The 27,908-nt window shown below is 66.3% G+C and overlaps 1 protein-coding gene and 1 long non-coding RNA gene across 4 annotated transcripts; both read right to left on the bottom strand.

The window, feature by feature from the left end:
* Positions 1 to 59: 59 nt before the first annotated feature.
* Positions 60 to 27,840, bottom strand: CTBP1 (C-terminal binding protein 1). 3 transcript variants are annotated; one of them, XM_058723241.1, is made up of 10 exons: positions 27,448 to 27,657; positions 18,047 to 18,242; positions 16,451 to 16,605; positions 8,624 to 8,768; positions 7,288 to 7,494; positions 5,378 to 5,592; positions 2,789 to 2,919; positions 2,014 to 2,141; positions 1,363 to 1,480; positions 60 to 997 (listed from the first exon to the last, which is right to left on the bottom strand). In XM_058723241.1, the coding sequence occupies exons 2-10, from the start codon at positions 18,051 to 18,053 to the stop codon at positions 811 to 813; spliced, it is 1,293 nt and encodes a 430-aa protein (XP_058579224.1). In that variant the 5' UTR covers positions 18,054 to 18,242; positions 27,448 to 27,657; the 3' UTR covers positions 60 to 810. The 3 variants fall into 3 exon arrangements, with proteins under 3 accessions (XP_058579224.1, XP_058579221.1, XP_058579222.1); XM_058723238.1 differs by lacking the exon at positions 18,047 to 18,242 and having other exon boundaries at positions 27,448 to 27,840; XM_058723239.1 differs by lacking the exon at positions 18,047 to 18,242 and having other exon boundaries at positions 60 to 994; positions 27,448 to 27,840.
* On the bottom strand, positions 24,761 to 27,213 carry LOC131507926 (uncharacterized). The gene is made up of 2 exons (XR_009259825.1): positions 25,305 to 27,213; positions 24,761 to 25,274 (listed from the first exon to the last, which is right to left on the bottom strand). It is a non-coding gene; the product is annotated as an uncharacterized LOC131507926 (long non-coding RNA).
* Positions 27,841 to 27,908: the final 68 nt, after the last annotated feature.

Genomic DNA, 27,908 nt, shown 5'->3' with positions numbered 1-27,908 from the left:
CCAGGGCTGAGACCCGCTGGTGTCCCGTGAGGCAAAGCCACCAAAACAGACGCTGGGCCTGCCGGCTCTTTCTGGGATTTTTATTTCTTTAAAATAATTCATACAAATGGTTACAGTCACAAACATGATTTTAACCAAAATATTGCTAGCCTACCACGTCAGCAGGACGGCACCCGCGCAGGCCAGGGCGCTGCGCCCTCACGTCCCGGGACCGGTGCCGACGGCCGGAGCGCGCTGTGCGCCACACCCTCCTCTTCTCTCCGAGCCACTTACAACGCCATCTTCGTTTGGAACAAGGGGGTTCATGCCAAAATGAGGAAAAACAGCCTCTGTTTTGTTTCTCTAAATTATTCTAAAAATAAGACAAGCAGGTAGAAAAAACAATGCACTGTGTGGCGTAGAAAGAAAAACGGGAAGGAGTCGTTGTCCTGAGAAGTTTGCCCAACTGCCTGGTCGCGGGTGTGTTCGGGCCGCAGCCTCAGCCCGGCCTGCGGAGCACGGCCCCTCGGGCTCTCTCCCCGCAGACAGCTAAGCAAACCGATCCTTTGTGATGTTCTAAAGACTGTACACGGACAAGAACATTCATGATAGAATTAACTACTAAACTTCTTTTGCTTAACGAGGACGCAAAGAACACAGGACAGCGGCTGGCCCTCGGGGAAGGACGACTACGGCTGACGCGGGGAGGGCGGAGGAGCGGGCCTCTCGCCCGCGCGGCGCCCGGACAGTCTCTGGAGCGCTGTGGCCTCGCAGACGCCGCCTCCGCCACCACCCGTCCGAGGGCGCCAAGGCTGCAGAGCTCCGCCCGGGCTACAACTGGTCACTCGCGTGGTCTCTATCTGCCTCGGGCTTGACGGTTTGGCCGGGAGAAGGGGCGTGGGGCGGGTGGGACACAGGGGGCAGGCCGTGGGACAGGGACATGGCGCTGGGGACGATGCCTTCGACGGCGGTTGGGATGCCGCTGGGGGCCACGCCCACCACGCCCGGCGGGTACCTGCTGGGGGGAGGACCGCAGGTGAAGCTCGCAGCAGGGATGGGGGGGCGGGGCCTGGGCCAGGTCCCTCCCTCGGCTGCAGATCCCACAGCACAGGGCCAGCGAAGCGGGGGCGGCTCCCAAAGGCCCCGCCTAGCAGGACCCCTCCCCGCCCGGACTCCTCCCCTGGCTCCCGATTCCAGGGTGGTCTCTGCCCACGTGCCTGGCGCCTCCAGGCCAGAAAGGCCATCCCGCTTGGTCTCCCACGCCCTGCCCTTCTGCTCCACTGGGGCCCAGGCGAGCATGCACGTCCAAGCCTGGGGGCCCCCCACGGGCCCCTGCCCCACCTTCAGTCATGACGGAAGTGTTGTGTCCCCGCCCCCACTCACCTGTAGGCGGCCCCGTTGAGCTCGGGGTGCACCACAGCCGGGTCCATGCTGGCCCAGTGGGTGGCCGCTGTCAGGTGATCCTTATTGACACAGTTCTTCAGGCTGTCAGGGATCCGGCCTGGGAAATGCGGGGGAAGGAGGAAGGGCAGTGCGTGTGCCGCGGCTGCATCGAGGACCCAGGGGCTCGGGGTCCCTCCCTCCCCTCAGGCCCAGCAGGCGCCGGTCCTGGATACGGTCACCTCGCAGCTCAGGGAGCCCCCAGCACCGAGCGGTGCCCTTAGCTCTCTGCCGGGCCTAGGGATTTTGGAGGGCAGCGAAGGCCCAGCCCAGGTTCACAAGCACAGCCAGACTTTTTAAACGCGGGGTGAGGGGGGGCACGCGTGCCGAATTCCCACACGGGCGACAGAGAGCAGGCACCGTCAACGTGCTGTGCGAGGAGGACCCGAGGGCTGTGTGGGGAGCACCGTATGGAAGCCGAGTGCTGACCTCTGCACTTGGGGGCCTGGCAGGGTGCGGAAGGGTGTGGACCCGCCCCGGCGCAGGTCCGTCTCAGCTCCGCGGCCCCGAGTGGCGGGGAGCAGAGGTCCCTCTGGCGGCCCAGCGGTGCAGGCCTCCGAAGGGGCCGCACCAGGGTCTGCCCGCAGCCCTCACCTGTGATGGCTCTCCGGATCTCCCGGGCTGCCTCCTCCCGCATCTCGATGGAGGCCTGTTCGCTGTACCAGGCCGCGTGGGGGGTGCAGATCAGGTTAGGCGCATCCTTCAGAGGGCCCTGGCTAAAGCTACGAATGGCGCAGAGCAGGTCAGGGTAGTGGGGGGGGTGCCTGACCCCGCCTGGACCCACACTTCACCCCTGCGTCAGACCAGGGGACCCGAGGATGGTCAAACCTGCCCACGGGCCCCTGACAGCAGCGGGGACGCTGCCCCTGCCCTCCCTGCAGGCGAGGGCGCTGGTCCCCGAGCCGCAGGGCCTCCAGGCCCTCCCGGCAAAGCTGACAAACCGGGGGCTAGCTGCCGACCCACAACGGCTTCTCGGTGCGGGGCCTCTACAGACGCGGCCACACGAGGGTCAGCTGCCTCGCGCACCTGGGCAAACCCACTGACGTGGCACCCCGAAGTGCTTGGCATGGAGCGCGGGTCTGAGCCCTCCCCTTCCCCACCTACAGCACCAGTCACCCGCCCACTGAGACCCGGCCGGGCCCCGGGGGGCCGGGCCCCGGGGGCAAGCCCGCCTGGAGCAGTAGCTCAGGCTGGACACCAAGCCCAAGGACGCCGTGTCCTTGGACCCTTGGCTGGGGCCTGGAGACTACGCGTGGTGGCAGGCCCAGCCCCACTCCAGCCAGCGGCCAGCGTGGGGCGTGAGGCTGGGTGGGGGCCCGGTTGGGAGAGGTGCTGTCCAAGGACCACCCAGGGTGTCGCCAGGAGGCACCTGAACGGCTCCGACTCATGCACGTCCAGGGCTGCGCCCCGGATCCGCCCCTCCTTCAGGGCCTGGGCCAGCGCCTTCTCGTCGACCAGCCCGCCCCGGGCCGTGTTCACCAGGAAGGCGCCTTGTCGCATCTGGGGGACACAAAGGACAGCAGGAGCGAATCGACATGATCAACACGGAGGCCTCTCCACTTGCCTTGCCCCGCCCACCCAGGGGAAGGGCCTCAAGGACCAGGGGGCACAGAGGGGCTGGCTCTGGGACCTTGCACTTGGCCTCTTCCCACCCAGGCGAGCAGGAGCTCTCTCGGGCCGGCAGAGGGCTTGGGGGTCTGTGTGGGCCCCGCCCCACCTGGAGGACCAGGGAACGCACAGCTGGCCTCCTGCCACAGCAGTGGGGTGTTCTGGCCCAGCCCCCCGGCTGCATGTGGTGCCTGGCAAGGACCTGATGCATCCATGACATGGTGTGGCCCGAGCTCCTAGCCCTGCACACACCTGGAAGATGGGGTTTCAGGACCTTGTGGTGCTGGCCTGACGGACAGGAGCCCTGAGACGTGGTCCTCAATGCAGCGGCCCCACCAGGGAGCCCCGTTGGCAAGGGTGGGCTGTGGCTGCACCGGCTCTACCCCAGCACGGCCTCACTTCCTTCTGCTAAAAGCCCTCAGGGTTGCCCTGGAGACGCCCCTCTCCACTGCTCCAAGGTGAGGGGCTCCACCCTGCTCTGAGGTGAAGGGTTCCCACGACCCTGAGTTCACACCAACTAAACCAGCCCCGCCAAGCTCGCACGGCCAGCTGTCAGGTCAGGGGGGCTCCGGCCCGGCTTCTCACCTGGTTCTCGGGGACGCCTTCCCCCAGGCCCCCGGCACCCAGGCCCCGACCCTCGCCCTCCCCCAGGACCCCAGGCCCCGACCCTCGCTCTTCCCCCAGGACCCCAGGACCCCGGGCCCCAACACTTGCCCTTCCCAGGACCCTGGGAACACAGGCCCCGACCCTTGCCCTCCCCCAGGCACCCAGGCCCCGACACTTGCCCTCCCCCAGGCCCCGACCCTCGCCCTCCCCCAGGACCCCAGGCCCCGACCCTCGCTCTTCCCCCAGGACCCCAGGACCCCGGGCCCCAACACTTGCCCTTCCCAGGACCCTGGGAACACAGGCCCCGACCCTTGCCCTCCCCCAGGCACCCAGGCCCCGACACTTGCCCTCCCCCAGGCCCCGACCCTCGCCCTCCCCCAGGACCCCAGGCCCCGACCCTCGCTCTTCCCCCAGGACCCCAGGACCCCGGGCCCCAACACTTGCCCTTCCCAGGACCCTGGGAACACAGGCCCCGATGCTCGCCCTCCCCCAGGCCCCCGGCACCCAGGCCCCGACCCTTGCCCTCCCCCAGGCCCCCCACACCCAGGCCCCGACCCTCGCCCTCCCCCCGGCACCCAGGCCCCGACCCTCGCCCTCCCCCCGGCACCCAGGCCCCAACCCCCGCCCTCCCCCAGGCCCCTGGCACCCAGGCCCCGATCCTTGCCCTCCCCCAGGACCCCAGGACCCCGGGCCCCAACACTTGCCCTTCCCTAGGATCCTGGGAACATGGGCCCCGACCTTCGCGCTCCCCCAGGCACCCGGCACCCAGGCCCTGACCCTCGCCCTCCCCCAGGACCCTGGCACCCAAGGCCCCGATCCTTGCCCTCCCCCAGGACCCCAGGACCCCGGGCCCCAACACTTGCCCTTCCCCAGGACCCTGGGAACACAGGCCCCGACCCTCGCCCTATCCCTGCCCCCCAGGCCCGACCCTCGCCCTCCCCCAGGCCCCCGGCACCCAGGCCCCGACCCTCGCCCTATCCCCAGCCCCCAGGCCCGACCCTTGCCCTCCCCCAGGCCCCCAGGCCCCAACCCTCGCCCTCCCCCAGGCCCCCGGCACCCAGGCCCCGATCCTCGCCCTCCCCCAGGACCCCAGGACCCCGGGCCCCGACACTCGCCCTCCCCCAGGCCCCCCGCACCCAGGCCCCGACCCTCGCCCTCCCCCAGGCCCCCGGCACCCAGGCCCCGATCCTTGCCCTCCCCCAGCACCCCAGGACCCCGGGCCCCAACACTCGCCCTTCCCCAGGATCCTGGGAACATGGGCCCCGACCTTCGCGCTCCCCCAGGCACCCGGCACCCAGGCCCGACCCTCGCCCTCCCCCAGGCCCCTGGCACCCAGGCCCCGATCCTTGCCCTCCCCCAGGACCCCAGGACCCCGGGCCCCAACACTTGCCCTTCCCCAGGATCCTGGGAACACGGGCCCCGACCTTCGCGCTCCCCCAGGCACCCGGCACCCAGGCCCTGACCCTCGCCCTTCCCCAGGACCCCAGGCCCAACCCTCGCCCTCCCCCAGGCCCCTGGCACCCAGGCCCCGATCCTCGCCCTCCCCCAGGCCCCCCGCACCCAGGCCCCGACCCTCGCCCTTCCCCAGGACCCCAGGACCCCGGGCCCCAACACTTGCCCTTCCCCAGGACCCTGGGAACACGGGCCCCGACGCTCGCCCTCCCCCAGGCCCCCGGCACCCAGGCCCCGACCCTCACTCTCCCCTTCCCCCAGGAACACGGGCATGAGGGTGGCGGGCGCCCACCTGCTTGACGGTGAAGTCGTTGATGAGGTGGTGGTTGTGCTCGTTGAGGCCGCAGTGCAGGCTGACGCAGTCGCTATGGAACAGCAGGTCCTGTAGGGTGCTCACCCGCTGCAGCCCCAGCGCCCGCTCCGTGCCGTCTGACAGGTAGGGGTCGTAGAACAGCACGTTGAAGCCGAAGGCCTTGGCCCGAAGTGCCACCGCCTGCCCCACGCGACCTGGCAGGGCGAGACTCGGCGTCACCGGGGCCGCAGGCTGAGCGACCCCCCACACCGCCTCAGTCTCCCCTGTGCCCGGGGCCGCTCGCTGTGGGGAGCACGGCCCTGTCCGCCCCCAGGCGTCTGCTCCCAGACGCTAAAGACTGGGCGTTCAGAGAGGAGGGCAGGGGCTGGAGGGGGTCCCTGGGGAAGGCACAGGGTGAGGGCCGCAGCACCAGAGGGGTGGCCCCTGCATCTGGAGGGGGAAGACCAGAGGGGCTCGGAGCCACTAACTCCGGGACCCCAGGAGGGAGCCCTGACCTGGCCACAGTGGGGCCACCGGGAAGCCAGGCCCAGGACAGCGCGGCCACGGTCCCAACGTCTCAGGGAGCGGTGCCGCAGGCCAGGGGGCACCCCACACGGCACCTCAGGGCCCCTCTGGAGTCCCCCGGCCGGCCCAGGGCAGGGAAACACCCATGAGGAAAGCGAGCAGGGGAGAAACAGCCCACACTCCCTGAGGCCACCATGGTGGGGGGCGGGGTCCCGCACCTGCCTGCTGAAGGGTGACTGCCCGAGGGACGGGACCCCCGGGACCCCAGGTGAGACCAGGGCAGAACAGTCCTGCCAGCCGCACCCAAACAGCTGCCCATGGTGCCACGAGGCCAGGTAACTCAGCCACAGGGCACCCGCTGCCTGGTAGGTGGGGCCGGACACACACCCAGACACCCAAAGAGCCATTTAGACAGTCCCCTGAGCAGGGGCCGGGGCAAGGGCTGCTCGGGTCACCTCTGCCAAGTCAGACTCGGCCCACCCGGCCCCACCAGGCCAGAGTCTCTCGACAGCACTGCCGAATGAGATCAGGCAGCCCCCAAATCGACCCGGCCAGGCACACTGGCTGCCCATCCATCCTCCTTCAACAAACCCCACGCCTGGGGCCCCAGGTGAAGGATGCCGTCCCTGCCTTCACAACAGTGGGGGCAGCAGGAGGGGGAGACACTCGTGGGGACCAGTCCTGGTGTCCGCGTGCCCATCTCAGCAGGACGGCGATTTGTGCCGGAGGAGACAGGCCTGTGTCTCACGGACGACCCCGATCTGCCCTAACATAGGTGCGTCCTCGCGATCGACAATACCCAGACGTCCCTGTGGCACTGCCCCACACCGCACACAGCGCTGCCTCTGTGGGGCGGGGAGGCCATGCGGGCCAACCAGAGGAAGCTCAGGAGGCAGCATGACAAGGGGTTCCCGTCCATGCTGGCCTTCCCAGGTGGGTGGAGCCCGAGTTTGGGTAGGGAAATGGGTCGCAAACAAGAAACAGAAGAGGGACATCACGGACCCCGGACAGCTGCCTGCATGGCAGGTAAACCAACTCCCTCCACCCACAGCAGGGTTAAGGGCCACCGGGCCCTCGCCTGAAGGCCACGTCCACTTAGCCGTGGTCGGAGCGGGGACAGGGTGAGCGTGTCTGAGTGTGGTGGGCACGCGTTCGTGTGTGACCCCACGGGCAACCACGTTGGCGTACGTGTGACCCACACCTGCTGTCCCTGGGAGGATCGGCCCCACGCTGTCTCCAGCCTGGAAACTGCCCTGCAGGGGGGAAGTCGCCCTCAGGTCGGGGGGACCGTCCAGCGTGGGGGGGGACCGGCCGGCAGCACAGCCAAGCCCCAGCCTCGTGGTCAGCCGAGCCAACACAAGGGGCGAGGACGCAGACTAACTCACCTAGTCCTATGATGCCCAAGGTCTCCCCACGGATCCTGGCCGCTCCGGAAGCCACTTCCCGGATCTGCTCGACGCTCTGGACCCGTGTGCCTTCCCGCAGCGCCTGGTGCAGCCAGGTGGTCCTGCGGTACAGGTTGAGGATGTGGCACATGGAGGAGTCGGCCGTCTCCTCGACAGACGCCGCCGGCACGTTGCAGACCGCGATGCCTGGGAACAGATACGCACGCACGGTCACCAAAGCCAGCCGTGGCCCTTCCCCCACGAAAGGCCAGAGGCGCGTCCCCAGGCCATCCTGGGAGGCTAGGAGGCAGACCCTGGTTACGTGCCACGGGGAGAAGCTGCCTGTAGGTCCAGCGGCAGACAGGACAGGACGTGGCAGGCATCTACCTCGCCCAGATTGCTGGCCACCTGACCTTCTAGAGGCGCCTGGTGAACGGATGAGCAGCTCCTCGAGCTCCCCCAAATGCCAGGATGATGCCAAACACACCGGCAGGGCTGCAGGACAGGCCCGGGGTGGGTTCCAGAAACAACTCAGCCCACCGTGAAATGCAAGAGCTGGTGGGGGACAGGGGGCCCAAGCCACAGTGTCTCCTAGACCTGGGAACAAAACTGCTGCCTGGGAGAGCAGACCAGGACCTGGGACTTCCGAGTGGCCACCTGCCAGGCTTTGAAAGGTAAGCACAGGGCACGGCTCTGACGGTCCCTGGCGGAGGAACAGAGTGAGGCCAGACTCCGTGCACAGGGACAGAGCCTCCAAGGAGCCCCCAGGCCAGGGTGCGACGCTCCTGGGCATGCTGCTTGGGGGCAGGTGACAACAGGGCGGGAGGGCTTGGCCAGGTGAGCCGGTGGTGGGCACGAGTGTGCCCGCAGGAGCACAGTAAACGCCAGGACGCGTGACGCAAACCCCACCACGACTCTGCGGCAGGCAGAGATGCCGGAACGTTCTGACAAGGTCCTTCAGCTGCATCCCGGAGGAAAGGACAGGCACAACCAGGCACCGGGGGCACTGCCTCTGACCGCAGGCCCTGGCCGGGCACGACCTGGCTGGATGAGGCCACGCGGCTGGTGCAGACACACGGGGAGGCAAGATCAGAACGCACACTGCCCACGAGCCAGAGGACACGTGCTCTCGCGTGGCTTTCTGAGGAAGCTGCTTTGACCAGTGGCCGGGGCTCTGCACCCCAAAAGCAGGCTCATGAGTCACCTCCAGCCAAACAGGCAGCTGCAGGGGACTCTTGGTGTAAAGCAAAACCCACAGACAAAACCAGATGTGAGGAAATCCAGCCCAGGGAAGGACACACGACAGCTGCGAAGGAAGAGCCCGGAACCGCCCTACCTAAGTCCCCAGCTGACTTGATGTCGATGTTGTCGAAACCACTGCCGATCCGAACAATGATACGAAGAGCTTTGAACTTCTCCAGGTCCTCCCTGGTCAGCGTGATGGTGTGGTACATCAGCGCCCCCACTGCCTCATTCAGCACCTGCCGAGAGGGAGGGCGTCCGCCAGTCACATGCCGGCCCCACCTGGGCTCCTGGTCTGCCTGCTGCCCCCAAACCAGCCCAGACACCCTGGGAGGGGGAGGGGAACACCCCCACCCCCAGCCTGGCCCCAGGCTGGGACAGTCCAAGGGGCTTCCCGCTGTTCTTTCCTCTGTGCACTGCGGCCTTCTCAGGCCAGAAGCCGCTGCGGTGACATTTGAGGTCATCACAGTGTGGCTCTGCTGACGCTGCTCAGACTCACCTGGGAGTCCAGGGCCCACCCCGCCCCATAAACTGCAGGCCCAGGGGAACGCACTGTACGGGCAGCGGGCTGACCTTACCTGTGGGCACCAGACAGTAAAACAGACAGAGGAAGCTGGGTGTTGGGAGGACACAGAGCATCCGAAACCCCCAGACCCTGCGGAGGTGGGTGGGGGGGGGGGGGGTGGCCGAAAGCTGCAGGGCCGCCGTGACCAACGACCGGAGCGACCCCACGAGGAAACTACAAATCATCGTGGCAGAAGCGCACATGGGGCCCCACGACCATAAACAACTGCGGGTAAAGGACGTTTCACCTGCGTAGGGAGGACGGCTGTGCGGAAGGCCGGGCCGGCGGGGCTGCGACGTGCCCCTCGGATGGCGTCGGCTGCCGGGCCAGCACGGGACGCTGGGGGCCACGCCCTCGCCCTGCACGCAGGCAGCACGGGCCCCTCCTCTCCAGGTGCTCAGGTGGGCGAGGTCTGCCCCTGTACCTGCAGCTCCCGCTGGCCGGCGAGCGGCCCAGGGCATTCAGGGCGGCCGCAGCCAGCACGGGCCTCCCGAGGAAATGGCCATGGCTCTCCGGGACAGCCCTGGACGCCTGCCCCGGCGGGGTCCTCCTGTCTGTGTGTGGCCTGGGCTGCCTTGCGTGAGGCCCCAGGTGCATATCGGTGTCCTGCCTCCCCAGAGTTTAGATGACACGGGCTGATGCGCCACTCCGCTTCCAAAACCGCCCAAAGGGGGCGGTCCTCCCCAAAGTTAGGGCCCCACCCACGGCCCCGCCCACAGGGCCCGCGCAAACGTGGAGCTCTCCAAGGGTGGGGATAAGCCCTGAAGACAGCGCTCAGAGCCGCTGCGCAGGCCACGCCCACACCTGAGGGGCCTGGTCCCTGCCGACCAAGCCCCGCCTCACTCGGTGGCGCCCGTGCAGACCACGCCCATACCCCCCACGAGGGGACAGGCCCGCGCGGACCACGCCCACACCCCACTCGGGGCCTATTCCCTGCCGACCAAGCCCCGCCTCACTCAGCGGCGCCTGTGCAGACCACACCCCTTGCCGCTGTAGCGTTGCTCCCAGTGTGCACAGCACCCCGCTTGGAAGCCCCCAGGGTGCCCAGCAGCCACACAGGAGGCGGGGACGCCTGGTTTCTGAGGGGCTTGGCCCAGGTCCAGGAGGGCAGCAGGACCGCGCCCCAGGGTCGCGAGCACGGCCTTAAAGGACTGTCCTGGCAAGAGCCGGACGTTGGCGGAAGAGCCGCAAGGTCCAATCTCTGGGCCGGCGATGCTCCAGACACACGGTGTAATCCAGGGCATGTCATAGTTCAGGGACCCTAACGGGGTACAGCCGTGAAAGCTTTATAATCAAGACACCTCCAATTCAAAAAAATGCGCTGGCTACTGGGGACTTCCAGCACCATGCCACCCTGTCCTCCCCCAGACTGAGCTTCCTGTGCTGACTCTGGGTCTCCTGCATGGGGAGGGAGGCCAACCACAGGCTCTGCTGACCTTGAGTCCCCAGGACGAGTGAGGCCAGCAGTGGGCTGTGCACAGGCTGCTGGACGGCAAGGCACCAGGCATGAGCTGAGGGGGACTGCACCCAGGACGGCCTAGACTCCGGGCTGATGTGGGCAGTGGAGTAGAGCAGGTGTCCCGTGTGGGGTGCGGGGCACAGTGAAGCTGCTAACCGCCCTGTCTCAGTCCCTTCCTCCACTGGACAGATGGCAACCCAAAATACAACTCCCTCAGGCTGGCATGGCCTCCCTTCTCCTGCCGGCTGAGGTGGCCAGGGGGACATGGCCGTAGGGGACCACACCAAAAGGGCCAAGGGAGAGATGACTGAGAGGCAGGACAGAGGCGGCCTGGGTCCCTGGTCCTGTTTGCTCTGGCTGGCCCGGACTTGAGGGTGCTGTGGGCCCCTGCTCCTGCTCCTTGCACTGAAGATCCTAGGAATTTCAGCTCCTAGAGGCAAGGATGTGCCAGGCTGACGTGTGAACAAATGGGATGGGTCACTGCCCACATCCTGACTCCTGCCCCTGGACTCCTGGAAGGAGGTCCAGGCTGCACAGGCACAGACTTCTGGCACCTTGACTGGCCCTGGTGTGAGAGGGAAGCGAGGACCCATGTGTGACAGGGGAGCAGCAGCGAGTGCTTAGGGGACACAGGGTTAACTAGGAGCGCATGAGGAGGGTGGCTGGGAAGTGGACGCGGGGCTGTGGGGCGGAGGCAAGAGGGCAGACCTTGGCCAACGAGACCCTGGGAAGAGTCCTCTGGCTGCTGTGCTGCACAGACCGGAGATGTGGATGGCCATGGCAGCAGGGGTGGGGGCGAGGGGACAGATCTGCCGGTGCCCACTGTGGGCAGACACGGACGTGCAGCGGAACTGGGGATCCAGAGGGGTGCAAGCCAGCGCCAGGAGGAGCAGCCCTGGGCTCAGAGACACACGGACTGTGGACGGGAGCTCCCGAGGGAGACTGGGTCTCCGGCCGGGGCAGCTGGACACATGCGGGCCTCTTGCAGAGAAGAGCAAGGCTCAGCTGTGGACAGGTGGAGAGGCTTGCGTGCGTGCAGGCGGCCGGCTTTCTATCTTGAGCATTTAACCACGGCAGGCAAGTCTTCAAATCGTGACCTTCACTGTCCTGAGCTACATCCCAACACGGACGATCCAGGATCTGACGTTCCCTACTGTTGGGGCATCTGGGTTACGACCACTGTTGGCTGCAGTAAAACCCACGACTGCCTTGAGAGAAGTCCCTAGCAGTGCAAACTAGTGGGTCCGCTGGAGAGGCCTCTTCCGGGCTCCGGGCGCCGCTCCGGCCGCACCTGGCGGTTACGACCCCCCCTCCGGCACCGAGCCCGCGGCGCCGGGCAGTCCGGGGTGTAAAATGCTACGTGGGAGGGACACCCGTCGTTTCAGCCTTAATTTGCACTTCTCCGTGTGACCTGACCACATAGGTTTCTCGGTAAATTTTTTCATGTCTTAATCCTTTTTCCACTGAGCCTATTTTAACCACGGAGTACCAGGTGAAGCTCTCAGAACAGGAAGCTGCAGTCCTCAGCGGCCACCCGCCCCTGGCCCTGCCAGGGAGGCCCCGCCCAGTCGCGGGGGGAGAGCCCGCTGCCGAGGCAGCTCCGTGCAGACGGGCGCAGGCCAGGACCACCGCACCGCTCCACCCGGCCCCCAGGCCCACGCGCCCTGGAAGTCCCTCACATTCCCTCTCGTGACCGCGAAGGGACTGGGATACCCCCCTCCCCCGGTGCCACATCGACCTCCCAGAGGGGACGTCTGTCTCCATAAGTCGGACACCGGCAACTCACATCCCCCTCCACCAGCCGTGTGGCCAGGCTACTGCCTGAACCGTGTCTTTAGCCCCCGAACGGGTACGTGGGGCCCGCCTTGCAGGATGAACTCAGCCCAGGGGCCCCGGGGTGCTCACAGCAGCAGCAGGGTCTGAGGGGCACTCGCTGGGCACCACGCAGAAGGGGAGCGGCAAACAGCTGGCTGGGAAGATATGTGCTGGGAGGCACTGACGGGGTCCACCACGCCCCCTCCCTGCATCCCGGAGGGGAGGCCTCGCTCGTTTCCTTTACACACACACACACACACACACACACACACACACACACGTGCACCATGTGCAAGCTTCCCGGGTCTTCAAGTTTACTTACTTTCTGCGTCCACACAAAGGTGTGACTCATTTTGTGAGGCTGAGGCTCAGAAAAGCAGGCCAGTGACACAGTTCCTGCCCCCAGCACACTTTTATATGGTTGTCACGGGATGTTTCCCTGTGACAAAGGGCCACATGCAGGCCCCAGAGGGGACAGGTTTTCACAGAACTGCCAAAGCACCATCAAAGCCGGCCACGGCCACAGCCACCGCTGAGCAGGCGTGGCGCCTCACACCTCCTGATGCTCCCTGGGTGCAGCCAGAGCCGGGCTAACGTGGGGGCAGGGACAGTGTCACCTGCTTCCCGGCGGTCACTGTTTTTGCCCAAACGCACCCTCCGCCACCCCCCCATCTGCTGGGACTTGTCTTGTCCCTGTCGCTTGGAGGAAGGCAGCGTGAGCCGTTTCGGGTACAGCAAACACCCACCCATTTGTCACTCGTCTTTTCTTTCGCCACATGACTGTTTTCGCTGCTCTTCAACGCAGCGACCTTTTCTGTTACACGGCCCCACTTTCCACAGAACTCAGCACGGCCACTTCTGTCCTGACCTCAGGACGGGAAGGTCAGCCCCTGCAAAAGCCCCCCTACTTTTGTCAGGACACGTGCACACGCGTGGCCGTTCACCTGGGAGGCTGCCCCGGGGTACCTGGGCTCACTTCCCGAATGCTCCCCGCTTCCCCGGGGCCTCTCAGTGGGCACCAACACAGCCCTACTGTCTGCCTCAGAGTCGCTGGGACACTCCCGCCCGAAGCCACCTCCCGCCACGCACTACTCGCTGCACAGACCGTCTCGGCATTTGCCTGGACATCCCCCTCACTTCTCACGCCGGCCCCGGTACCTCCTTCCGGGGACCAGGAGCCTCACTTTTGACCAGGACTCTTGAAACACTTTTCCTGTGCCCTTGCCGTCTTCCTTGACGTGTCCCCACATTGCCGCCTACAGGTGCCCCACTTTCCCAGAAATGCCCCTCAGGGACTTCCTGCTCCAGGCCAGCTGACGGCACCCTCCCACCTGCCGCGCCCCCCCCCGCACCCCCCCCCCCCCCCCCGGATTGCCCCTCTGCTTTGCAGGTGCTGGTCTTTAAGGAGCTTCCAAGAGTAACTGAGAAAATGCCCCTGCCTCTGCGGTCTGACGAGGTGCAACCACGGGTTGAAAACTGGTTTTCCCAGAAGCTTTAAGGTACCCAAAGTTGGGCTGGTGGTGGGATCTGCTACTTGAACAGCAAAGCATCCTGTGGGCCCCCAACACTTGTCCTGGGTTCACGGCAGGAGAGCCAGAGTCTCCATTTAGCTCTGGAAGGTTTCTTCATCACATCCGCTGATGTGTTCAGTCCTCTCCTCCATAACACTCAGGTAACATCCGACATCCAGCTGCTTCTAAGCAGGTAGAACCAACTCCCTGATCCACGGCGATGTGGAAGAGAAGCCGTTTCCCTCACCAAGCCAAAGCCCTCAGATAGGTGGTCCAGGGGCCCTGTGTCAGCTCCACAGCCATCAGGGTCCAGGGCTCCCGTCTGGTGGCTCTGCCACTCCCAGGTGGCTGCCCAGGCTCCAGCCATCACATGTGGTTTCTGGCCCACAAAGAGGGAAGGCGGCTCTGCACACAAGGCCTGTCACCTCTTCCTGGTTGGACTTAGTCCCCGGGCTATGCCCGGCAGCAAAGCCGGGGGAAGGAGGTGTGTTTCCGCCGGGAAGTGGGAGGTTCCCGAGGGTGGCAGCTAGGCGGGCATGCCTGGCTGAGAGCCCTTGGGTCTGCAAGGCTCTCCTCTGGCCTCGCCTCTTCCACCTCTCCTTCAGGCTCCCCTTGGCAGTGTCTTCCAAGCTTTCTATTAAAATTAAATTTTTTCCACTCGCGTGTTTGATTTCCAAGCGCGCATTCGAGTTCTCGGGTGCCGCCTTCCCGCCGTGAGCCGCCGGCTGCACAAGCAGGTGCCCCGTAGGTCTCGCTGAGGCTCTGACTGGCCGGGTCCCCAACACTCTCTTCTACCCAAAGCGTAAATCACAGGCCATTTTTCTCTGCGAGTACCTGTCGTCCCGTCTTCCCGAGCCATGTGGCTGCGGCGTCTTGGCAACGTCTGTCTGTCTGCTGGGCGTGGGGCGGGATCGCCGGTGGAGCTGAGGCCCCTCACTGCCCCTCCGCCGGGGTGTCTGACTTGCTCATCTGGGTTTTACGTTAACTTTTCAAGATAGTTTTGATAAATTACAATTTTGAAAGAAAACACGTTTTGTGTTAGTGTTCAAATTTATTGGTAGAACTTGCTTTAGTACCGCTTATGATTTTTAAACATTTCTATTTGTATGTATCTTTCATGCCCTATATTGGCTGTAGTTTTCAACAAAATGCTTTGGGGGCGCCTGGGTGGCTCAGTCAGTTAAGCGTCCGGCTCCTGACTTGGCTCAGGCCTTGATCTCAGGGTTGTGTGTTTGAGCCCCACATCGGGCTCTGTGTTTACAGCATGGAGCCTGCTTGGGATTCTCCCTCCCTCCCTCTCTCTCTGTCTCTCTCAGCCCCTCCCCGCCTGCATGTACACACTCTCTCTAAAATAAAACTCTGAAAAAAAATTTCTTAAGTAAAAAAATGAACTAAAAGTTTTAGTCTGGAAGAGCAGAAGGTTCACAATCGCCCTCCCAGCTCCATCGTTCCACACGCACGGGTGTGTGCGGCCACATGGTTCCGCCCGGTGGTGACTGAAGCAGCCAGCACCCGGGCAGGCCACAGGCCAGACCGTCACACGGGCAGAGCCCCACTCGGCCCTGCGCTCCTCGCCTGGGCACCCGAGCCCCCATGCGCCTTGCCCCGGAGCTGCCGAACTCGCCGTCGGGACGGGAGGGGCTCTCCTCTGGCATAAACACCGGGGGGGGGGGGGTGGGGGGGGGGGGTGTCACTGTGGGGGTGTCGCAGCATGTGCCTCCTCCAGAGGGGCTGCTCCGCGAGCGCCCTACAGCGGGCGGCACTCCGCCAGCCCTGGACGGTGGCGGGCCGTCACTTGGTCACGGCGCTCCTGCCCTCCCCCACCCCCCCACCGGCCCGCCAGGTTCCTGAGGTTTCTATCAGCAGCGCACACGCTCAGCCCCACCCTCGGTGTCCTGGCCCCTGTGGGTTTTCTTCCACAGCCATGGGTTCTCTCTCTGCGTGGGCGGGGGCTGTCTGCCCGGGCCCTCGGGTTCTGTGACGGACACGCAGCAGAAAACGGCTGCTGGGAAGGACACGTGGCTTGGCCGACGGGGCCATCCCCTACAGGGGACCGTCCGTTGCCTCTGCCGGGCCCCCAAGGCGCAGCGGTGTGGGGTCGCCGGCAGCCCAGCTCAAGGCTTGACACGGACGCGTCGGGCAACGTGGGGGTGGCGGGCGGCGTGAGGACGGCGGCTTAGTCCCGTCCATCCTGTCACCAGGGCCCCAACCCAGACCCGGGGCTGGGCTGCCCGCAGCAGGCCCTCCAGGAGCCACGTCCAGAAGCAGACACCCCAGGCCTAAATGCTTGGCCGCCAGCCCGGGATGCCCCAGGTGACCAATGTGGGACCAGGATGATGCAGCTCACCGGCCCCCAGTCCTGTCTGCCATGTCCGCGGCCCCCGGATCTGCTTTCTGAGAACATCTGGTCACAACGGCAACGGCTCGAGATGCCCAGCAGTAGCCGTCTCCGCCTCCGACAGGGCGGGGCGACGATGGCCGCACGTGTCTTGGTGGTCCGGGAGCCGCTGAGGCTCACGCCTGAGGGACCCGCCTGCCCTCCTCGCTCCCCCGAGCGCCCCGCGCCGTTACCTTCTCGTGGATCTCCTGCGTGGACTGTGCGTCACAGAAGGCCACCGTGGCCACGTCCTTCAGGATGGGCATCTCCACCGTGCAGTCCCGGCCGTCGAGCAGCGCTACCAGGGGCCGGGGGTGCATGGGCCCGTTCATGATCGGGGGTCGGACGCCTGCGGAGACAGGAGCGGACGCTCAGCACAGCGGCGGCCCCAGCTGAGACCTCGAGCCCCCTGCCACCCGCCACCATCCACAGCCCGGCGCAGGCCCCGAGAGTTCCCACGTCTGCTCGTCTGGACTTTGTCAAACCAGGGTTATGAGCCACCGGGAGAAGCAGACCAGCGTCTGCTACAGCTCACCGACGCCCGAGTGAGCAGGGACCCCGCCGACTGTCACCACCCCACGGGGCTCGGGGCCGCAGACACACGTGGAGGCGCCGGGGCAGCCGCGGTCTTCACCACCGGGACACGCGGACGCAGCGCCACGGGCCTCGTGATGGCATCCGTTCTTTTCCGCCTGTGGCGGCAGCGTGGCTACCCAGAAACCCCGAAGGGACCGCGTCTGCTGGCAGATTTGAAGAGCGGGGACCGTGCAGGGGTTGGGGGGTGAAACCTCCGCGGTGCGGTCAGAGCCCCCACCTCGCCCGGCAGGGGACTCAGAATCACCAGACGCTCCTTCCACACAGGAGGGGACTACGCCTCATCCAGGAGGGCCTCCCAGGTGACAGGACCAGCCCCGTGCACCCCACGGCCTCACGAAGACTCGCCCCGGGGAAGGCCCACGGCCCCAGTGCGCCGCCTACGTGAGCCGCCTGGACGCGGCGGCCCCAGCGGGTGGCTCAGAGCGGGGTCTGCAGGGCCAGAACCCCGTCTCTGCTGCCTCCCTCCCTGCCCCGCGAGCGGTGCGATTCCCGCCCCCGGGGGGCCCAGCACAGGCGCGGTTTCCAGACGGCCCGGAGCTGCGCGCACAGACGGCGCTCACGTCTCCAGCCGTGCTGGGACGGTGATCTCACTTAGAAGACTGACTTTACCAGCGGAGGCTTATCGCCGCTGTTCTCGAGTGACCTGGAAGACGCCCACCGTCAGAGTCCCTCAGCTCTAACTCTTGACGAGCACAGACCGGTGTCACCCCTGCGAGCTGAGCTCTGAGGCTGTAAGGCCCCCCTGCGGGCCCGGACACCGCCGATGCCAGGGCGCCGCCCGCTGGAGAGCAGCACGTGAGAGCAGGCCCAGTCCGCAGGGCTGCCCAGACGCGGCGTCAGGACCCCCGACCGGACGACGCCCCCTCACCCAGGGAGGTCCGGCCTCCCGACCACGCAGCCAGCGCCGGAACAGGCCTTGGGTTTCTGCGGCAACTCCCCAACCCGGGACCGAGCTTGCGGGCGGACGACCAGAACAAACCCAGCATCGACCTGTGGCCTGGCCCACCTGCCCTGGGGAGGCGTGGCGGGGGTGGGGGGTGGGGGGCTGGGCCCCCCGAGGAACCCCCACTCCACCGCACACGGGGCCTCACTGAGGCCGTCCTGACCCGCCGCACGCGCCGAATGGACAGGGTGACCGCGGTCGCAGAGGGCCTGGTTTCCAGCTGCTTCACACTCCGGGAGCCCCAACCAACCTGACATTTCTTAATATGGGCTCAGCTTCCACGACCATGAATTCGACTTTTCAAAGCGTTTTATCTTCAGAATCCCCCGGCAGAACCGCGTCCTGTCACTGGATCCTCATCCCACGTCTTTAATTGTCTCGAACCAAAGCTCTTAGGCTCCTGATCCTTGGCGACCACTGAAGCCTGCGCCGGGGTCAAAGTCTGACTAAAAATTAAACACAAGAGACACGTTAAAATACCGTCGAGAGCCAACTAGGACTCCCAGACGCCGGAAATTCCACGCTGCATCCTTGATTCTGTGCCCGCGGCTGCCAGGCCGGGACCGCCCAGAGCCAGGAGCCGCGCTGCTTACCCTGAAGGTCCTCCTGGCACGTGGGAACCCCGCCCCAGGCGCTACCAGCGTCCATGAGGTGCGAGGTGCGAGGCCGGGGCCCTGGGGGCTAGTCTGCCGCCAGTCCTGCAAACCTCTGTCTCGTGCTCCCAACGGCCTCCTGGGCCTCTGTGACTGTGCAGGGAGAGTGGACTTCTGAGGGGGCCACCGAGAGGGGGACCGCAGGATGCAGACCGGGACACACACACCACTGTCCTGCACCACACAGGACCCAGGGGGGGCTGTCCCCCAGGCCCCCTCTGCCAGTCCCCACAGGCCACATCCCCGGCACTGGCATCGACTCAGACACGGCCCCCCCACCCCCCGACAGGACACTGAGGACACACTCCTGGTCACACACCTGTACGGACGGGCTGAGGACGTGCCAAGAGCTGGGACTGAGCATGGATGCTCAGGACCCCTGCTCTCAGCATGGGGACAGTGTGCCAGGGTGGCCCCGAGGCCTGGCTGGGAGCCATGGTGGCCAGGACCCGCGACACCACCGGTGTCAACCTTGGGATCAGATGGCACCTCAGGAGGCCAGCACGGAGCAGGGACCGGATGCACTCGTCCCCCGCCCGATGCCGGCCACAGGGACATCGGGCAGACCGGCCACAGCAGGGACGTACCTGCGGCCCATGGGACCCACGTGGCTCTCACCCTTGCCAGACTCCAGCTGTGACCGCCACTTCTGCACCAAGGCGGGTGCCCTGTGGTCCTGACCCGCGAGCCTAGGCTGTGCCAGAAGGCCACGCTCGACCACAGCACCTCCGGGGTCTGCTCACCTCTAGTCTGTGCAGGTGTGACCTCTGACCCATATCCTCTGTCTCCGCCCCCGAGCGTGGATGTGCCTTACGACCCGAACCTTTGCCGACTGGGCTCGACCGGGCAGGACCCAGCCTGCAGCAACCCTGGGACACGTGGTGGCAGGGGAGTGGGCGTGTGTGCGGGAGTCTAGGGCTGGTGCAGGAGGTAGCAGCAAGGCCAGGCCCAGGCCAGCCCTGCCCCGCCCCGCCCCACCTCCCCGGGAGGCAAGCCTCACCCTCGACCTTGACCTTCAGAAGACAAGCAGGGGGCCAGCAGCGGGCCTGAGGTGTCTGGGCCAGGGGCGGCAAGCTGGCTGCCAAGGACACAGGTGTCCACCAAGGACAGCTGAATCAGAGCCCTCGAGTCTGGCTGGCCTGGCCTCCCCAGGACTTCTGCGCCTCCCTGGTGGTGAGTGCCCCGACTGGCCCCAGATGAAGCACCACTTCCCAGGCCTCACAGGATCCCCACGTTCCCTGGCCAAGTGGGGTCGCCCTGTCTGCCCTGCCTCGCCCCGCAAAGTCAGCGAGTGCAGGGGAAGGGGGGTTGGAACGGGCCACAGCCAACCGTGCAGTCACTAGGCTTTCTTCAGTTTTCCCCCTAAATCCTGAAAGCATCCAGGGTGTCTCCGGCCGGATCCTCCCTGGTCGGCGTGGCCCTCGGCAGACGGTGTTTCCGCACGCTCGCACGTCCTCCGAGGGGCCCAGGACCATACGCCCTGTACACACGCGTCCCGAGTGCCCTTGCACCCCTGGGGAGCTGAGCCAGACGCCTCAGGCACTCTGGCGTCACGCCCTGGATTCTCCCGTGCCCACTGCTAACCTCTGTTGTGAAAATGATTTCAGAGGGAAGCGTGGCTTTGCCAAACCTGACCTGGGTTCAGAAACCCACGAGCAGCCTCAAGGGGTCGGGGTGTGTTCCCCGGGCCACCTCACTATGGGCAGAGGTGTGAGCCCCACCCAGGGAAGCACCAGCAGGCGTGGGGCTCAAAGGCCAGCCCGAGTCAGGCCCCACGTGCAGATGGGTGGTGACTTCAGGCTCGGGCCACACACCCATGCAGGTGAACCTGGCTCCCGCCTGCCCCGGTGCCCCAGGGGTCTCGGTGCCTGGTGACAGCGTGGGGCCGGGGAGGGTGACCCAAGTCCAGCAGCAGAAGAAGCCAAGTCCAGTGCGGGAGAGAGTAACAAGGCCGTGCGACTACAGGAAGCTTCTAGGCTGGTGCCGGGGGACGTTCGAGTTGTGAAAATACCATCTCCACCTCGTTTCTAGAAAATGCCAGAGAGGAGCCCCCCTAAGTGATATCACTGCTCAGAACAACTACAGAGAGCCACGAGGACACGCGGTGGGGGGAGGCTCCGTGCGGGCCGGCAGTAAGGACACAGGGCCAGGGTCACTGGGGTCCCGAACTGTGTCCGCTCTCCTCACGGAAGTACCTTTTCTCGAGCAGTTTTGCCGTGTAATCAATTTTCTAGAATTCAGTTTTGCCATAAATGATAAAATCACAAAAACTAAAAAATGCTCACTAAAAAAGACAAAATGCGGGGAGTCTGGACGGCTCAGTCGGTTCAGCACCAACTCTTGATTTCGGCTCAGGTCACGATCTCACAGTTTGGGAGTTCGAGCTCAGCACTGGCCTCTGGGCTGCAGCACGGACCCTGCCTGGGATTCTCTCTCCCCCTCTCCCTCCCCCTCCCCCATGCACACAAGCTCTCTGTCTCTCAAAACAAGTAAATAAACTTGAAAAAAAAAAAAAAGACAAAATAAAACGCGAAAAATGAACAACAAAATTAGGAAGACCTTACCGTAAAACGGAAAAACGTTAGAACGCGTTCACACTGGCGCATGCGGGTTCGCCTGGTGCTGGTGCCACAGGCGCTCGACCCCAAGACTGGCCCGCGCTCCAGGAAGGGGCGCCAGCTGGCACGCACCGGCACGTCCCCGCCGCCACTAATTCCAGGCGCCCTGCCACACGCCCGCCACACGCCCCCCGTGGCTCAGACCCCGCGGGGCTGGGAGACCATCAGGAGGGCTGAGCTTTCGTAACAGCGAAAGGGGCGTCCCCCTCAACAGGGAAATGAAACCAAACGTCCACCAGTCAAGGAAACCTCTGGACGGTCCACGGTTATCGTTCGCTCTTCCGCAGCAAAACCGCCTTCCGGCCAGTTAGTTACGTGGCGGACCACCTCGCGCTGCCCCAAGCTCCCCAAACACGCGTGTCCGGCACCTACACGCGGCAGCCCCAGGCCAGGCCTCCTGCCCCCATGGGCGAGGGACAGCTGGAGAGAGTACGGCCAGCAGAGTGGACCCCAGGGTCCCCGTGGGTGCCCTGCCCGTGTCCCTCCGCTCCACCCCCTTCCTCCCGGTGCCCATCCACGATGACCCACAGGAGGCTCCTGAGAGTCCCCTGCTCCAAGAGGCAGCAACAGCTCTTGTACCGAGAGCCCCTCGCCGGGGGACGGGGCCTGACTACCGGGGGTGGGGCCCAGAGACCCGACGGGGGTCTGGGAGCGTGGGACACAGGGCTTCCGCGCCCGCCCGACCCCGTACTCAACACTGCCGGGCTCCCTTCTGCCCCCGCCCGGCCCCGATGTCCCACTCCCGACGACATGCGGGCTAGCTTACGGCGTCAGCAGGAGGGGGGCATCTGCGGGCACCCGTCTCGGCACCTAACGGGCGCCAGGCGGGCGGTGAGCCCACGGGGAGGGAGTGGATTCCGGCGCCCGCCCGACACACACGTCCGCTTTACTCTGCACGTGACGAGCTGCGCTCTCGGAGGCGGTGGCTCTGGGGGGCTGGGTGCCCGCAGTGGGAGGTGACGGCACCCACACCGGGCCCCACGATGGCAGGTGCGCATCTGCACCCCTGCAACTCAGCAAGGCGGTGGAGGAAACGCAGTGGTCAGCATGGCTAGTGACTCAGGAAGCCCTGGCCAGAGCGGGGGGCACAGGGGGGCGGAGGGCCCGATGAGCTGCGGCGGATGCCTCTGCTGGCCGCCACCCGGCACAGGCCCCGCGGAGAAGCACGCGTGAGCACCAGCACAGGCGCTGCGACACTCGTCGGCACACGGTTCTAGGCTGGCCGGCCGGATGCCAGTAAGCAAGGCCGCAGCACGAAGCATGGGGCGGGGGGGGGGGGGGGGGGGGGGGGGGGGGGGGCAGGACTCCAGCTGTGACACCAGCACCTCGGCGGGAACACCCCCACCCGGCACGGGGCAGCTGCGTGCAGGGGTGCACACGCTCTCTGTCCTGTCCTCGTACTCGCCCTGAAGTCTGAAGCTGGTCTCAAAGCTCATCTGAAAGAAAACGGGGCAAGAGAAGGGACCACAGGTCCCAGGGGCCCCTTCCACAGGTGTCTGCGTGGAGCTCCAGGAGCCTGTCACCCCCCCACCCCAGACCCCCTCCCACGGGTGTCTGCGTGGAGCTCTGGGGGCCCGTCTCCCCGCCCCCGCAGTCACTCCTGCTCTCCCCACCCCCTGCCCTGCTGTGCTTGATTTGACCTGGCCTCCTTGGCCCGGCTCTCCACTGGGGGTCACTCTCGGGAGGAGATCGGGGGTCTGGGGACACCCGAGGTGTCCAGCCCTCTCCAGACGAGCCACAGCAGCTTCCGGAGAACCTAGCCCACTCTGGGCGCAGCGCACTGAGCTGGGACCCCGGGCCCTCCCCATCCTCCCCGCCAACTCTGACAAGCACTTCCTGCTCTACACCCACAACACACTCCCAGGACTCCTGCTGCTTCTCCAGCCTCAGAGACTAAGCCGTCTTCCCATACCCCCCACCCCCCTCCGCTCAGGCCCCACGTCTCCCCACTGCCACAGCCAGGCCCCTGGTCCTAGATGCCGCCTCGGAGACACTGCGCCCCTGACCCAGAGCCTGTCACACCCCCGAGACCCTCATGGGCTGCCTAGCCCCTGCCAGCCCTTCCTTCCTCCTCCACAGAGCCGGACCCTCAGCCACAGCAGGCTGCCCTCGGCCAGCCCCCTCCGTCTTTCAGCTTCTGCCGGCCAGCGGTCACACCCTCCGGACGGCAGCCTCCTCGGGCTGTCCTGGTCCAGAGGCCCCAGGCCTGGCCACGCTGCCCGGGGCAGGGCTGCGGGCTGAGTGGAGGGCGGCTCCCACAGCGGGACTGTGTCTGGCCTGGCAGGACCCGAGCCCGCGCAGACCAGGCCAGGGTGCTCCCTCGGGCGACGCGGGGCCGTGGGGCAGAGTGGCCTCGCAGACCTCAGCGGCCGGACTCTCCGTCAGCTGCACGCGCTGTGCCACCCCCTTAACTTACTGTAACCCACGAGGGCACTGACCACCACCCACATGCGGACTAAAACCGTGGCAGAGGCACGCTCCTGTCCCCAAGAGCCTCGGTCCCACATACTCCTCTCTCGAGCTTTTATGCGGCTTTGTGACGCTTCAGGATCCCACAAACGAGAACCTGATCGCCGTCGCAGAGAGGGTGCTGGCTGGCGGTGGAGGGAAGGTGGCCTTCCCTCCCCTCCGCACGTGGCATCCGACAACTGCTTTGGGGACACCCCACGCGGTGCCACCACCTTCAAGACCTGGCCAAGCTGCAGGACACGGACGTCACAGACGCAGGAAGACCGAAGTCAATGGCACCGCGGCCTCCATACAGGCCAGAATCCACGCCTGGGATTCTGGGCGTGGGTCCAGAAAGCGCCGCGTCGGGCCCCCCCCCCCCGGCCCCCCCGCCCGCCAGACCTGCTGGGATTTCTTCTCAACCGTCCCAGCTTCCAGTCCTACCACACTGTCACCACCCCCACCCCGCCCCCGACCTCCCCGAGCACAGTGCTCTTGTACCACGGCGGCCGTCCAGCCCGTCTATGGCCGGGCTCCAGGGCTGACAGGGACATAAGGGACCCCTTCCCCCAGGGCGCCACACCAGTGCCGGCCCGTGACCCATCCGCAGCTGAGCTTCCCGGGACGGCAGTGACAGGAGATGTGAAGTCCCGTCTGGGGACCAGAGACGAGTGAGGTGTGGACACCCCCCACCCCACAGACGGCGGTGCCAGGGCCAGACAACTTCCCCCCGTCCCCCGGAGCCTCGTACGGGTCCTTCTTCACGCCACCAATGGAGGGAAACCAGGAGATGCGCTAGCCTTTGAGCGGGTCCTCCATACCCAGGAGCCCCGGGCAGCGGCCACAAGCTGTGGTCTGGCTACTGGACCGGCAACGCCCCAAGGGCACGGGCACGGGCAGTTCTGCTGGCCCAAAGGAAGCCCCCGCCGATCTTCAGCTTTCCACCAGGTTAGGGGGGAGCCAAGGCCAGACCCGCCTCCGAACCCAAGGACCCTCCTCCTGCAGACAGTCGTTCATCTCTGCCCTGAGGTTCCAGACAGGGGTGGCTCCAGCTCCCCAGAACATGGGGCCCTCGGGGCTGAGCGCCAAGAACCGGGCCCTGCCCCAGGACAGTCAGCAGGACCTCAGCAGGGCAGGCGACACCAGCCCCAGGCCCAGCTCCGTGCTCCCAGCCCCCCACCCCCAAGTGTCCTCGAACTGAAGAAAAGAGGCAGGAAGAAAACCCCAAATGCAGTCAGGGGAGAGGACGGACAGGGGCTGAGACAGGTCACCCCTGCCACAAGTCCATTTCTCAGAAACGGAGAGAACAGAGAGCAACCCGCCACAGCTGGACAGGCTGGAGGTGCACCAACACCCCGAGACAGGCTGAACAGGACACACGTGCGTGGGGTGGGGAAACATGCAGCCCCAAGCGCGCGTCCCTCAAGAGGCCTCGCAGAGACACCCAAACCCAACCCCGCGCTCAGCGGTGGTGATAAAACCCAACAGAGAAGAACCCTGGAGCGACCGTGGAACACAACGGCCGGCCCCTGCAGGAAGTGGAGCTCCAGGGCCGGCACACACAGCGGGCACCAGTGGGAGCCGCAAGGAGGGGGAGCAGACCAAAGCCGGGGTCCAGCAGGCCCCCCACGGCCCCCTTTGGCACAGTCCTGAAGCTCTAGGGTGCACAGAAGGTGAAACCCAGAGCGCACACATCGCCAGGCTGACATCCAGGGACAGCAGGGCGGGCACACAGCACAAGGCGGCACTGCCCCAGGCCCTGCTCCTGTCTCCATTCCTGCCCCAGGACCCTGCTCTGTCCCCAGGCCTGTCCTGCCCCGCCCCTCACCCTGGCCCTGGCCCCATCCTGTCTCCTAGACCCGTCCCCAACACTTAACAGGTGCTCACTCATGATCCCACATGGCCTCACACCGCCATCCCCACCTGACAGACGCACACGAGCAGAGCACACGACAAGCTCAAGACCACACACCCAGCAGGGGCTCGGCCGGAATACCCCCAGGGACGGGCTAGGTCCGTGCCCTGGTCCTCTCTGGCCACTCCCCTAAGAACCTCAGAGATGTCACCCCACACCAAGAGTGGATGGCCTGCACTGACCCACAGAGCGCGTGTGCAACGCTCCCTGTGCCTCAAATGTCGGCCATGCTGGAGGCCAGCAGCTACAGAGCACTCTTTGGTGTACATTTTTATACAAATGAAGTCGCTGCTCTTGAAGAAGAGGGCGGATCCTGGAAAAGGGGAAACCAGGTAGGAAAAGGGGATGTGGCCATCCCCCCATTTGCGACCTAATTCTCCAGCCACCCCCAGAAGTGGGAGTTGGGTGAGGATTTCACCTCTGACTGCTCTATTCAGACTAACCAGAGAAAGCCAATCTTGTTCCACTTCTGGGTGACAAGTGGTCCCCCCTCCCCCAACCAGAGGTTAATCTGTCCTAAACAAAGCACGAGGAAAATGATCACTATAAAGGGGTCTGGCCGCTGGCCAGGTTCCCGGCTTAAGCCGCTGCCAGCTTCAAGGCTGTCCTTCCGGGCATGCCCAGAGGTGGTGCCCTCATTTCTCCGCGCACAGGCAGAGGGCCGGGCAGGGCACCCAGCCACAGAAAGATCTAGCCTCCAACTCCTGGCTCAGGTGTGGTTGTAGCCTCTCTCCCACAGGCCTCAGGGAGCCAGTGCCCCCAAGGTTCCAACGGCAGAGGGGAGGAGGAGGGGCAGCTCCCTGGCCCACCCAGCCTGGCCCCTCCCCTGCTGGACCCACTCCAGAGGAGGCCCCAGGCCCTGGCGGCTGAAGGCTGAAGTTGACCGGGAACTGCAAGATGGCCCCCTACACTTGGGTTCAACAGGGGGGCACCAGGCACTGAGACGGCGACCAAACCAGCACCCACCCAGGAGTGTCCCCAAGCTGGCCTGCTCCCCTACAGCCCCAGCCCCAGGGTCCCCAGTGGGAAAAATGGGGGGGGCAAGGCCCTGCTGGGTTGTCTAGAGCACCTGCTAGGATCCTGGTTTCTGACACCTTTATAAGCGCAAAGGGGAAAAGAGGTGCCTATGACAAACTGAATGGGGTCCACACCTCTTGACGTACTCCGGTGGAACAGACTGGATCAGAGGAGTGAGTGCAGCGCGCAGGCTGCTCGGTTGGGGAAGCCCGCGCCCCAGGCTGCTGGCTGAGGGCCACCCAGGGAAGGAAGAGCCGCCCTCCCCACCAGCTGGGCGCTCTAATTTTATTCCCGTTTAGAAAATGAGTAAACAACTTCAAAGGGCAGCACGAAGCGTGCCATAAAGCTAAGCGCCCCCAAAACCGCCTGAATGAGCAGCGGCGAGGGAGGAGCCCGGCATCCGCGGCAGCACGCGGCCAGCAAACGCGCCCGGGGCGCAGGGCCGGAGCTCGGCGCCCGCAGACACGCAGCCCCGCGCCGCAGTCCGCGCCCGGCCTCGCCCCGGGAGCCCACCCACGGCGGCTCCACACGCCGGCGCGTCCAGGTCGGGGAACGGGGACAACGGCCAGGCCACGGGGGGCCCAGAGGGGACAAGGCCACGCGACCGCCAGGAGGCCGGCCCGGTCCCGGCAGGACGGACGCGGGGCGGGACGCAGCGGCCCGGCCCGCGAGGGGCCGTGAGTCCGCCACGTCTAGGCGCCAGGGCGCACCACCGGCGCTGTAGGGCCGGGACTGGGGGTCAGGGGCCGGGCGCGGCGCCCCTTTGTGTCACCTGCGCGGGCGGCGGCGGGCGGGGGCTGGCGTGACGGCGGCGCCGGCGCACGCGCACTCGCACGCAGCCGCTCGCGCACGCGCACGACCCTCCGCGGCCCCGCCCCCGGCGGCGCGCGGGATACCGGCACGCACGCGCACTCGCACACAAAGCCGGGGCCCGCGCGCGCCCGCCCGCCCCGCCCGCCGCCCCGCCCCCGCGGCCGGAAATGCGCGCGCGCGGCCTTACCGAGCGGCAGGCCCTTGTTGAGCAAGTGCGAGCTGCCCATTGAAAGGCGCGGGCGGCCGCGGGCCCCGACGAGTCCGGCGCGCTCCGCCGCGAGCCCGGCGCGTGGGGCGGCCTGGGCGCCGTCCGCTGCTCCGCCCGCTCGCCTGCGCCCGGGCGCCGCCGTGCCGAGCCGCGCCGCGCCAGCAGCCGCTCCACCGGGCGGGGACAGGCGGCGCGCGCGCGGGCGGGGCTTCCGGCCCAGCAGTCTCCTGTTTCCAGGCGCGAGCGCCGCGCAGCAAGACGCGGGCGGCTGCAGGCCGCGCCCGCCCGCCCCGCCCGCCCCGCCCCGGCAGCGAGGCTCTCCCGCCGGCCGCGCCTGGCCGCACCTACCGGCATCCGCGCACCCTCCTACCCCGCACCCAGCAACCCCCCTCCCCCGCCGCCCCGTATCCTCGCGCACACACACGCACCTGCCCCGCACC

This window comes from Neofelis nebulosa, chromosome 3 (genome assembly GCF_028018385.1).
Source record: "Neofelis nebulosa isolate mNeoNeb1 chromosome 3, mNeoNeb1.pri, whole genome shotgun sequence".
Lineage (NCBI taxonomy): Eukaryota > Metazoa > Chordata > Mammalia > Carnivora > Felidae > Neofelis > Neofelis nebulosa.
The sequence above is the reverse complement of the archived record's forward strand: the minus strand, read 5'-3'. Positions and strand labels throughout refer to the sequence as shown.

Excerpts from the sequence above, each read along its gene's own strand:
- CTBP1 (XM_058723238.1), bottom strand. The coding sequence starts at position 27,487 with ATGGGCAGCTCGCACTTGCTCAACAAGGGCCTGCCGCTCG. Across the intron at positions 7,495-8,623 it reads CAAGTCAGCTGGGGACTTAG|GCATCGCGGTCTGCAACGTG; the intron begins GTAGGGCGGTTC and ends ATCTGTTCCCAG. Across the intron at positions 998-1,362 it reads CTCAACGGGGCCGCCTACAG|CAGGTACCCGCCGGGCGTGG; the intron begins GTGAGTGGGGGC and ends TCCTCCCCCCAG.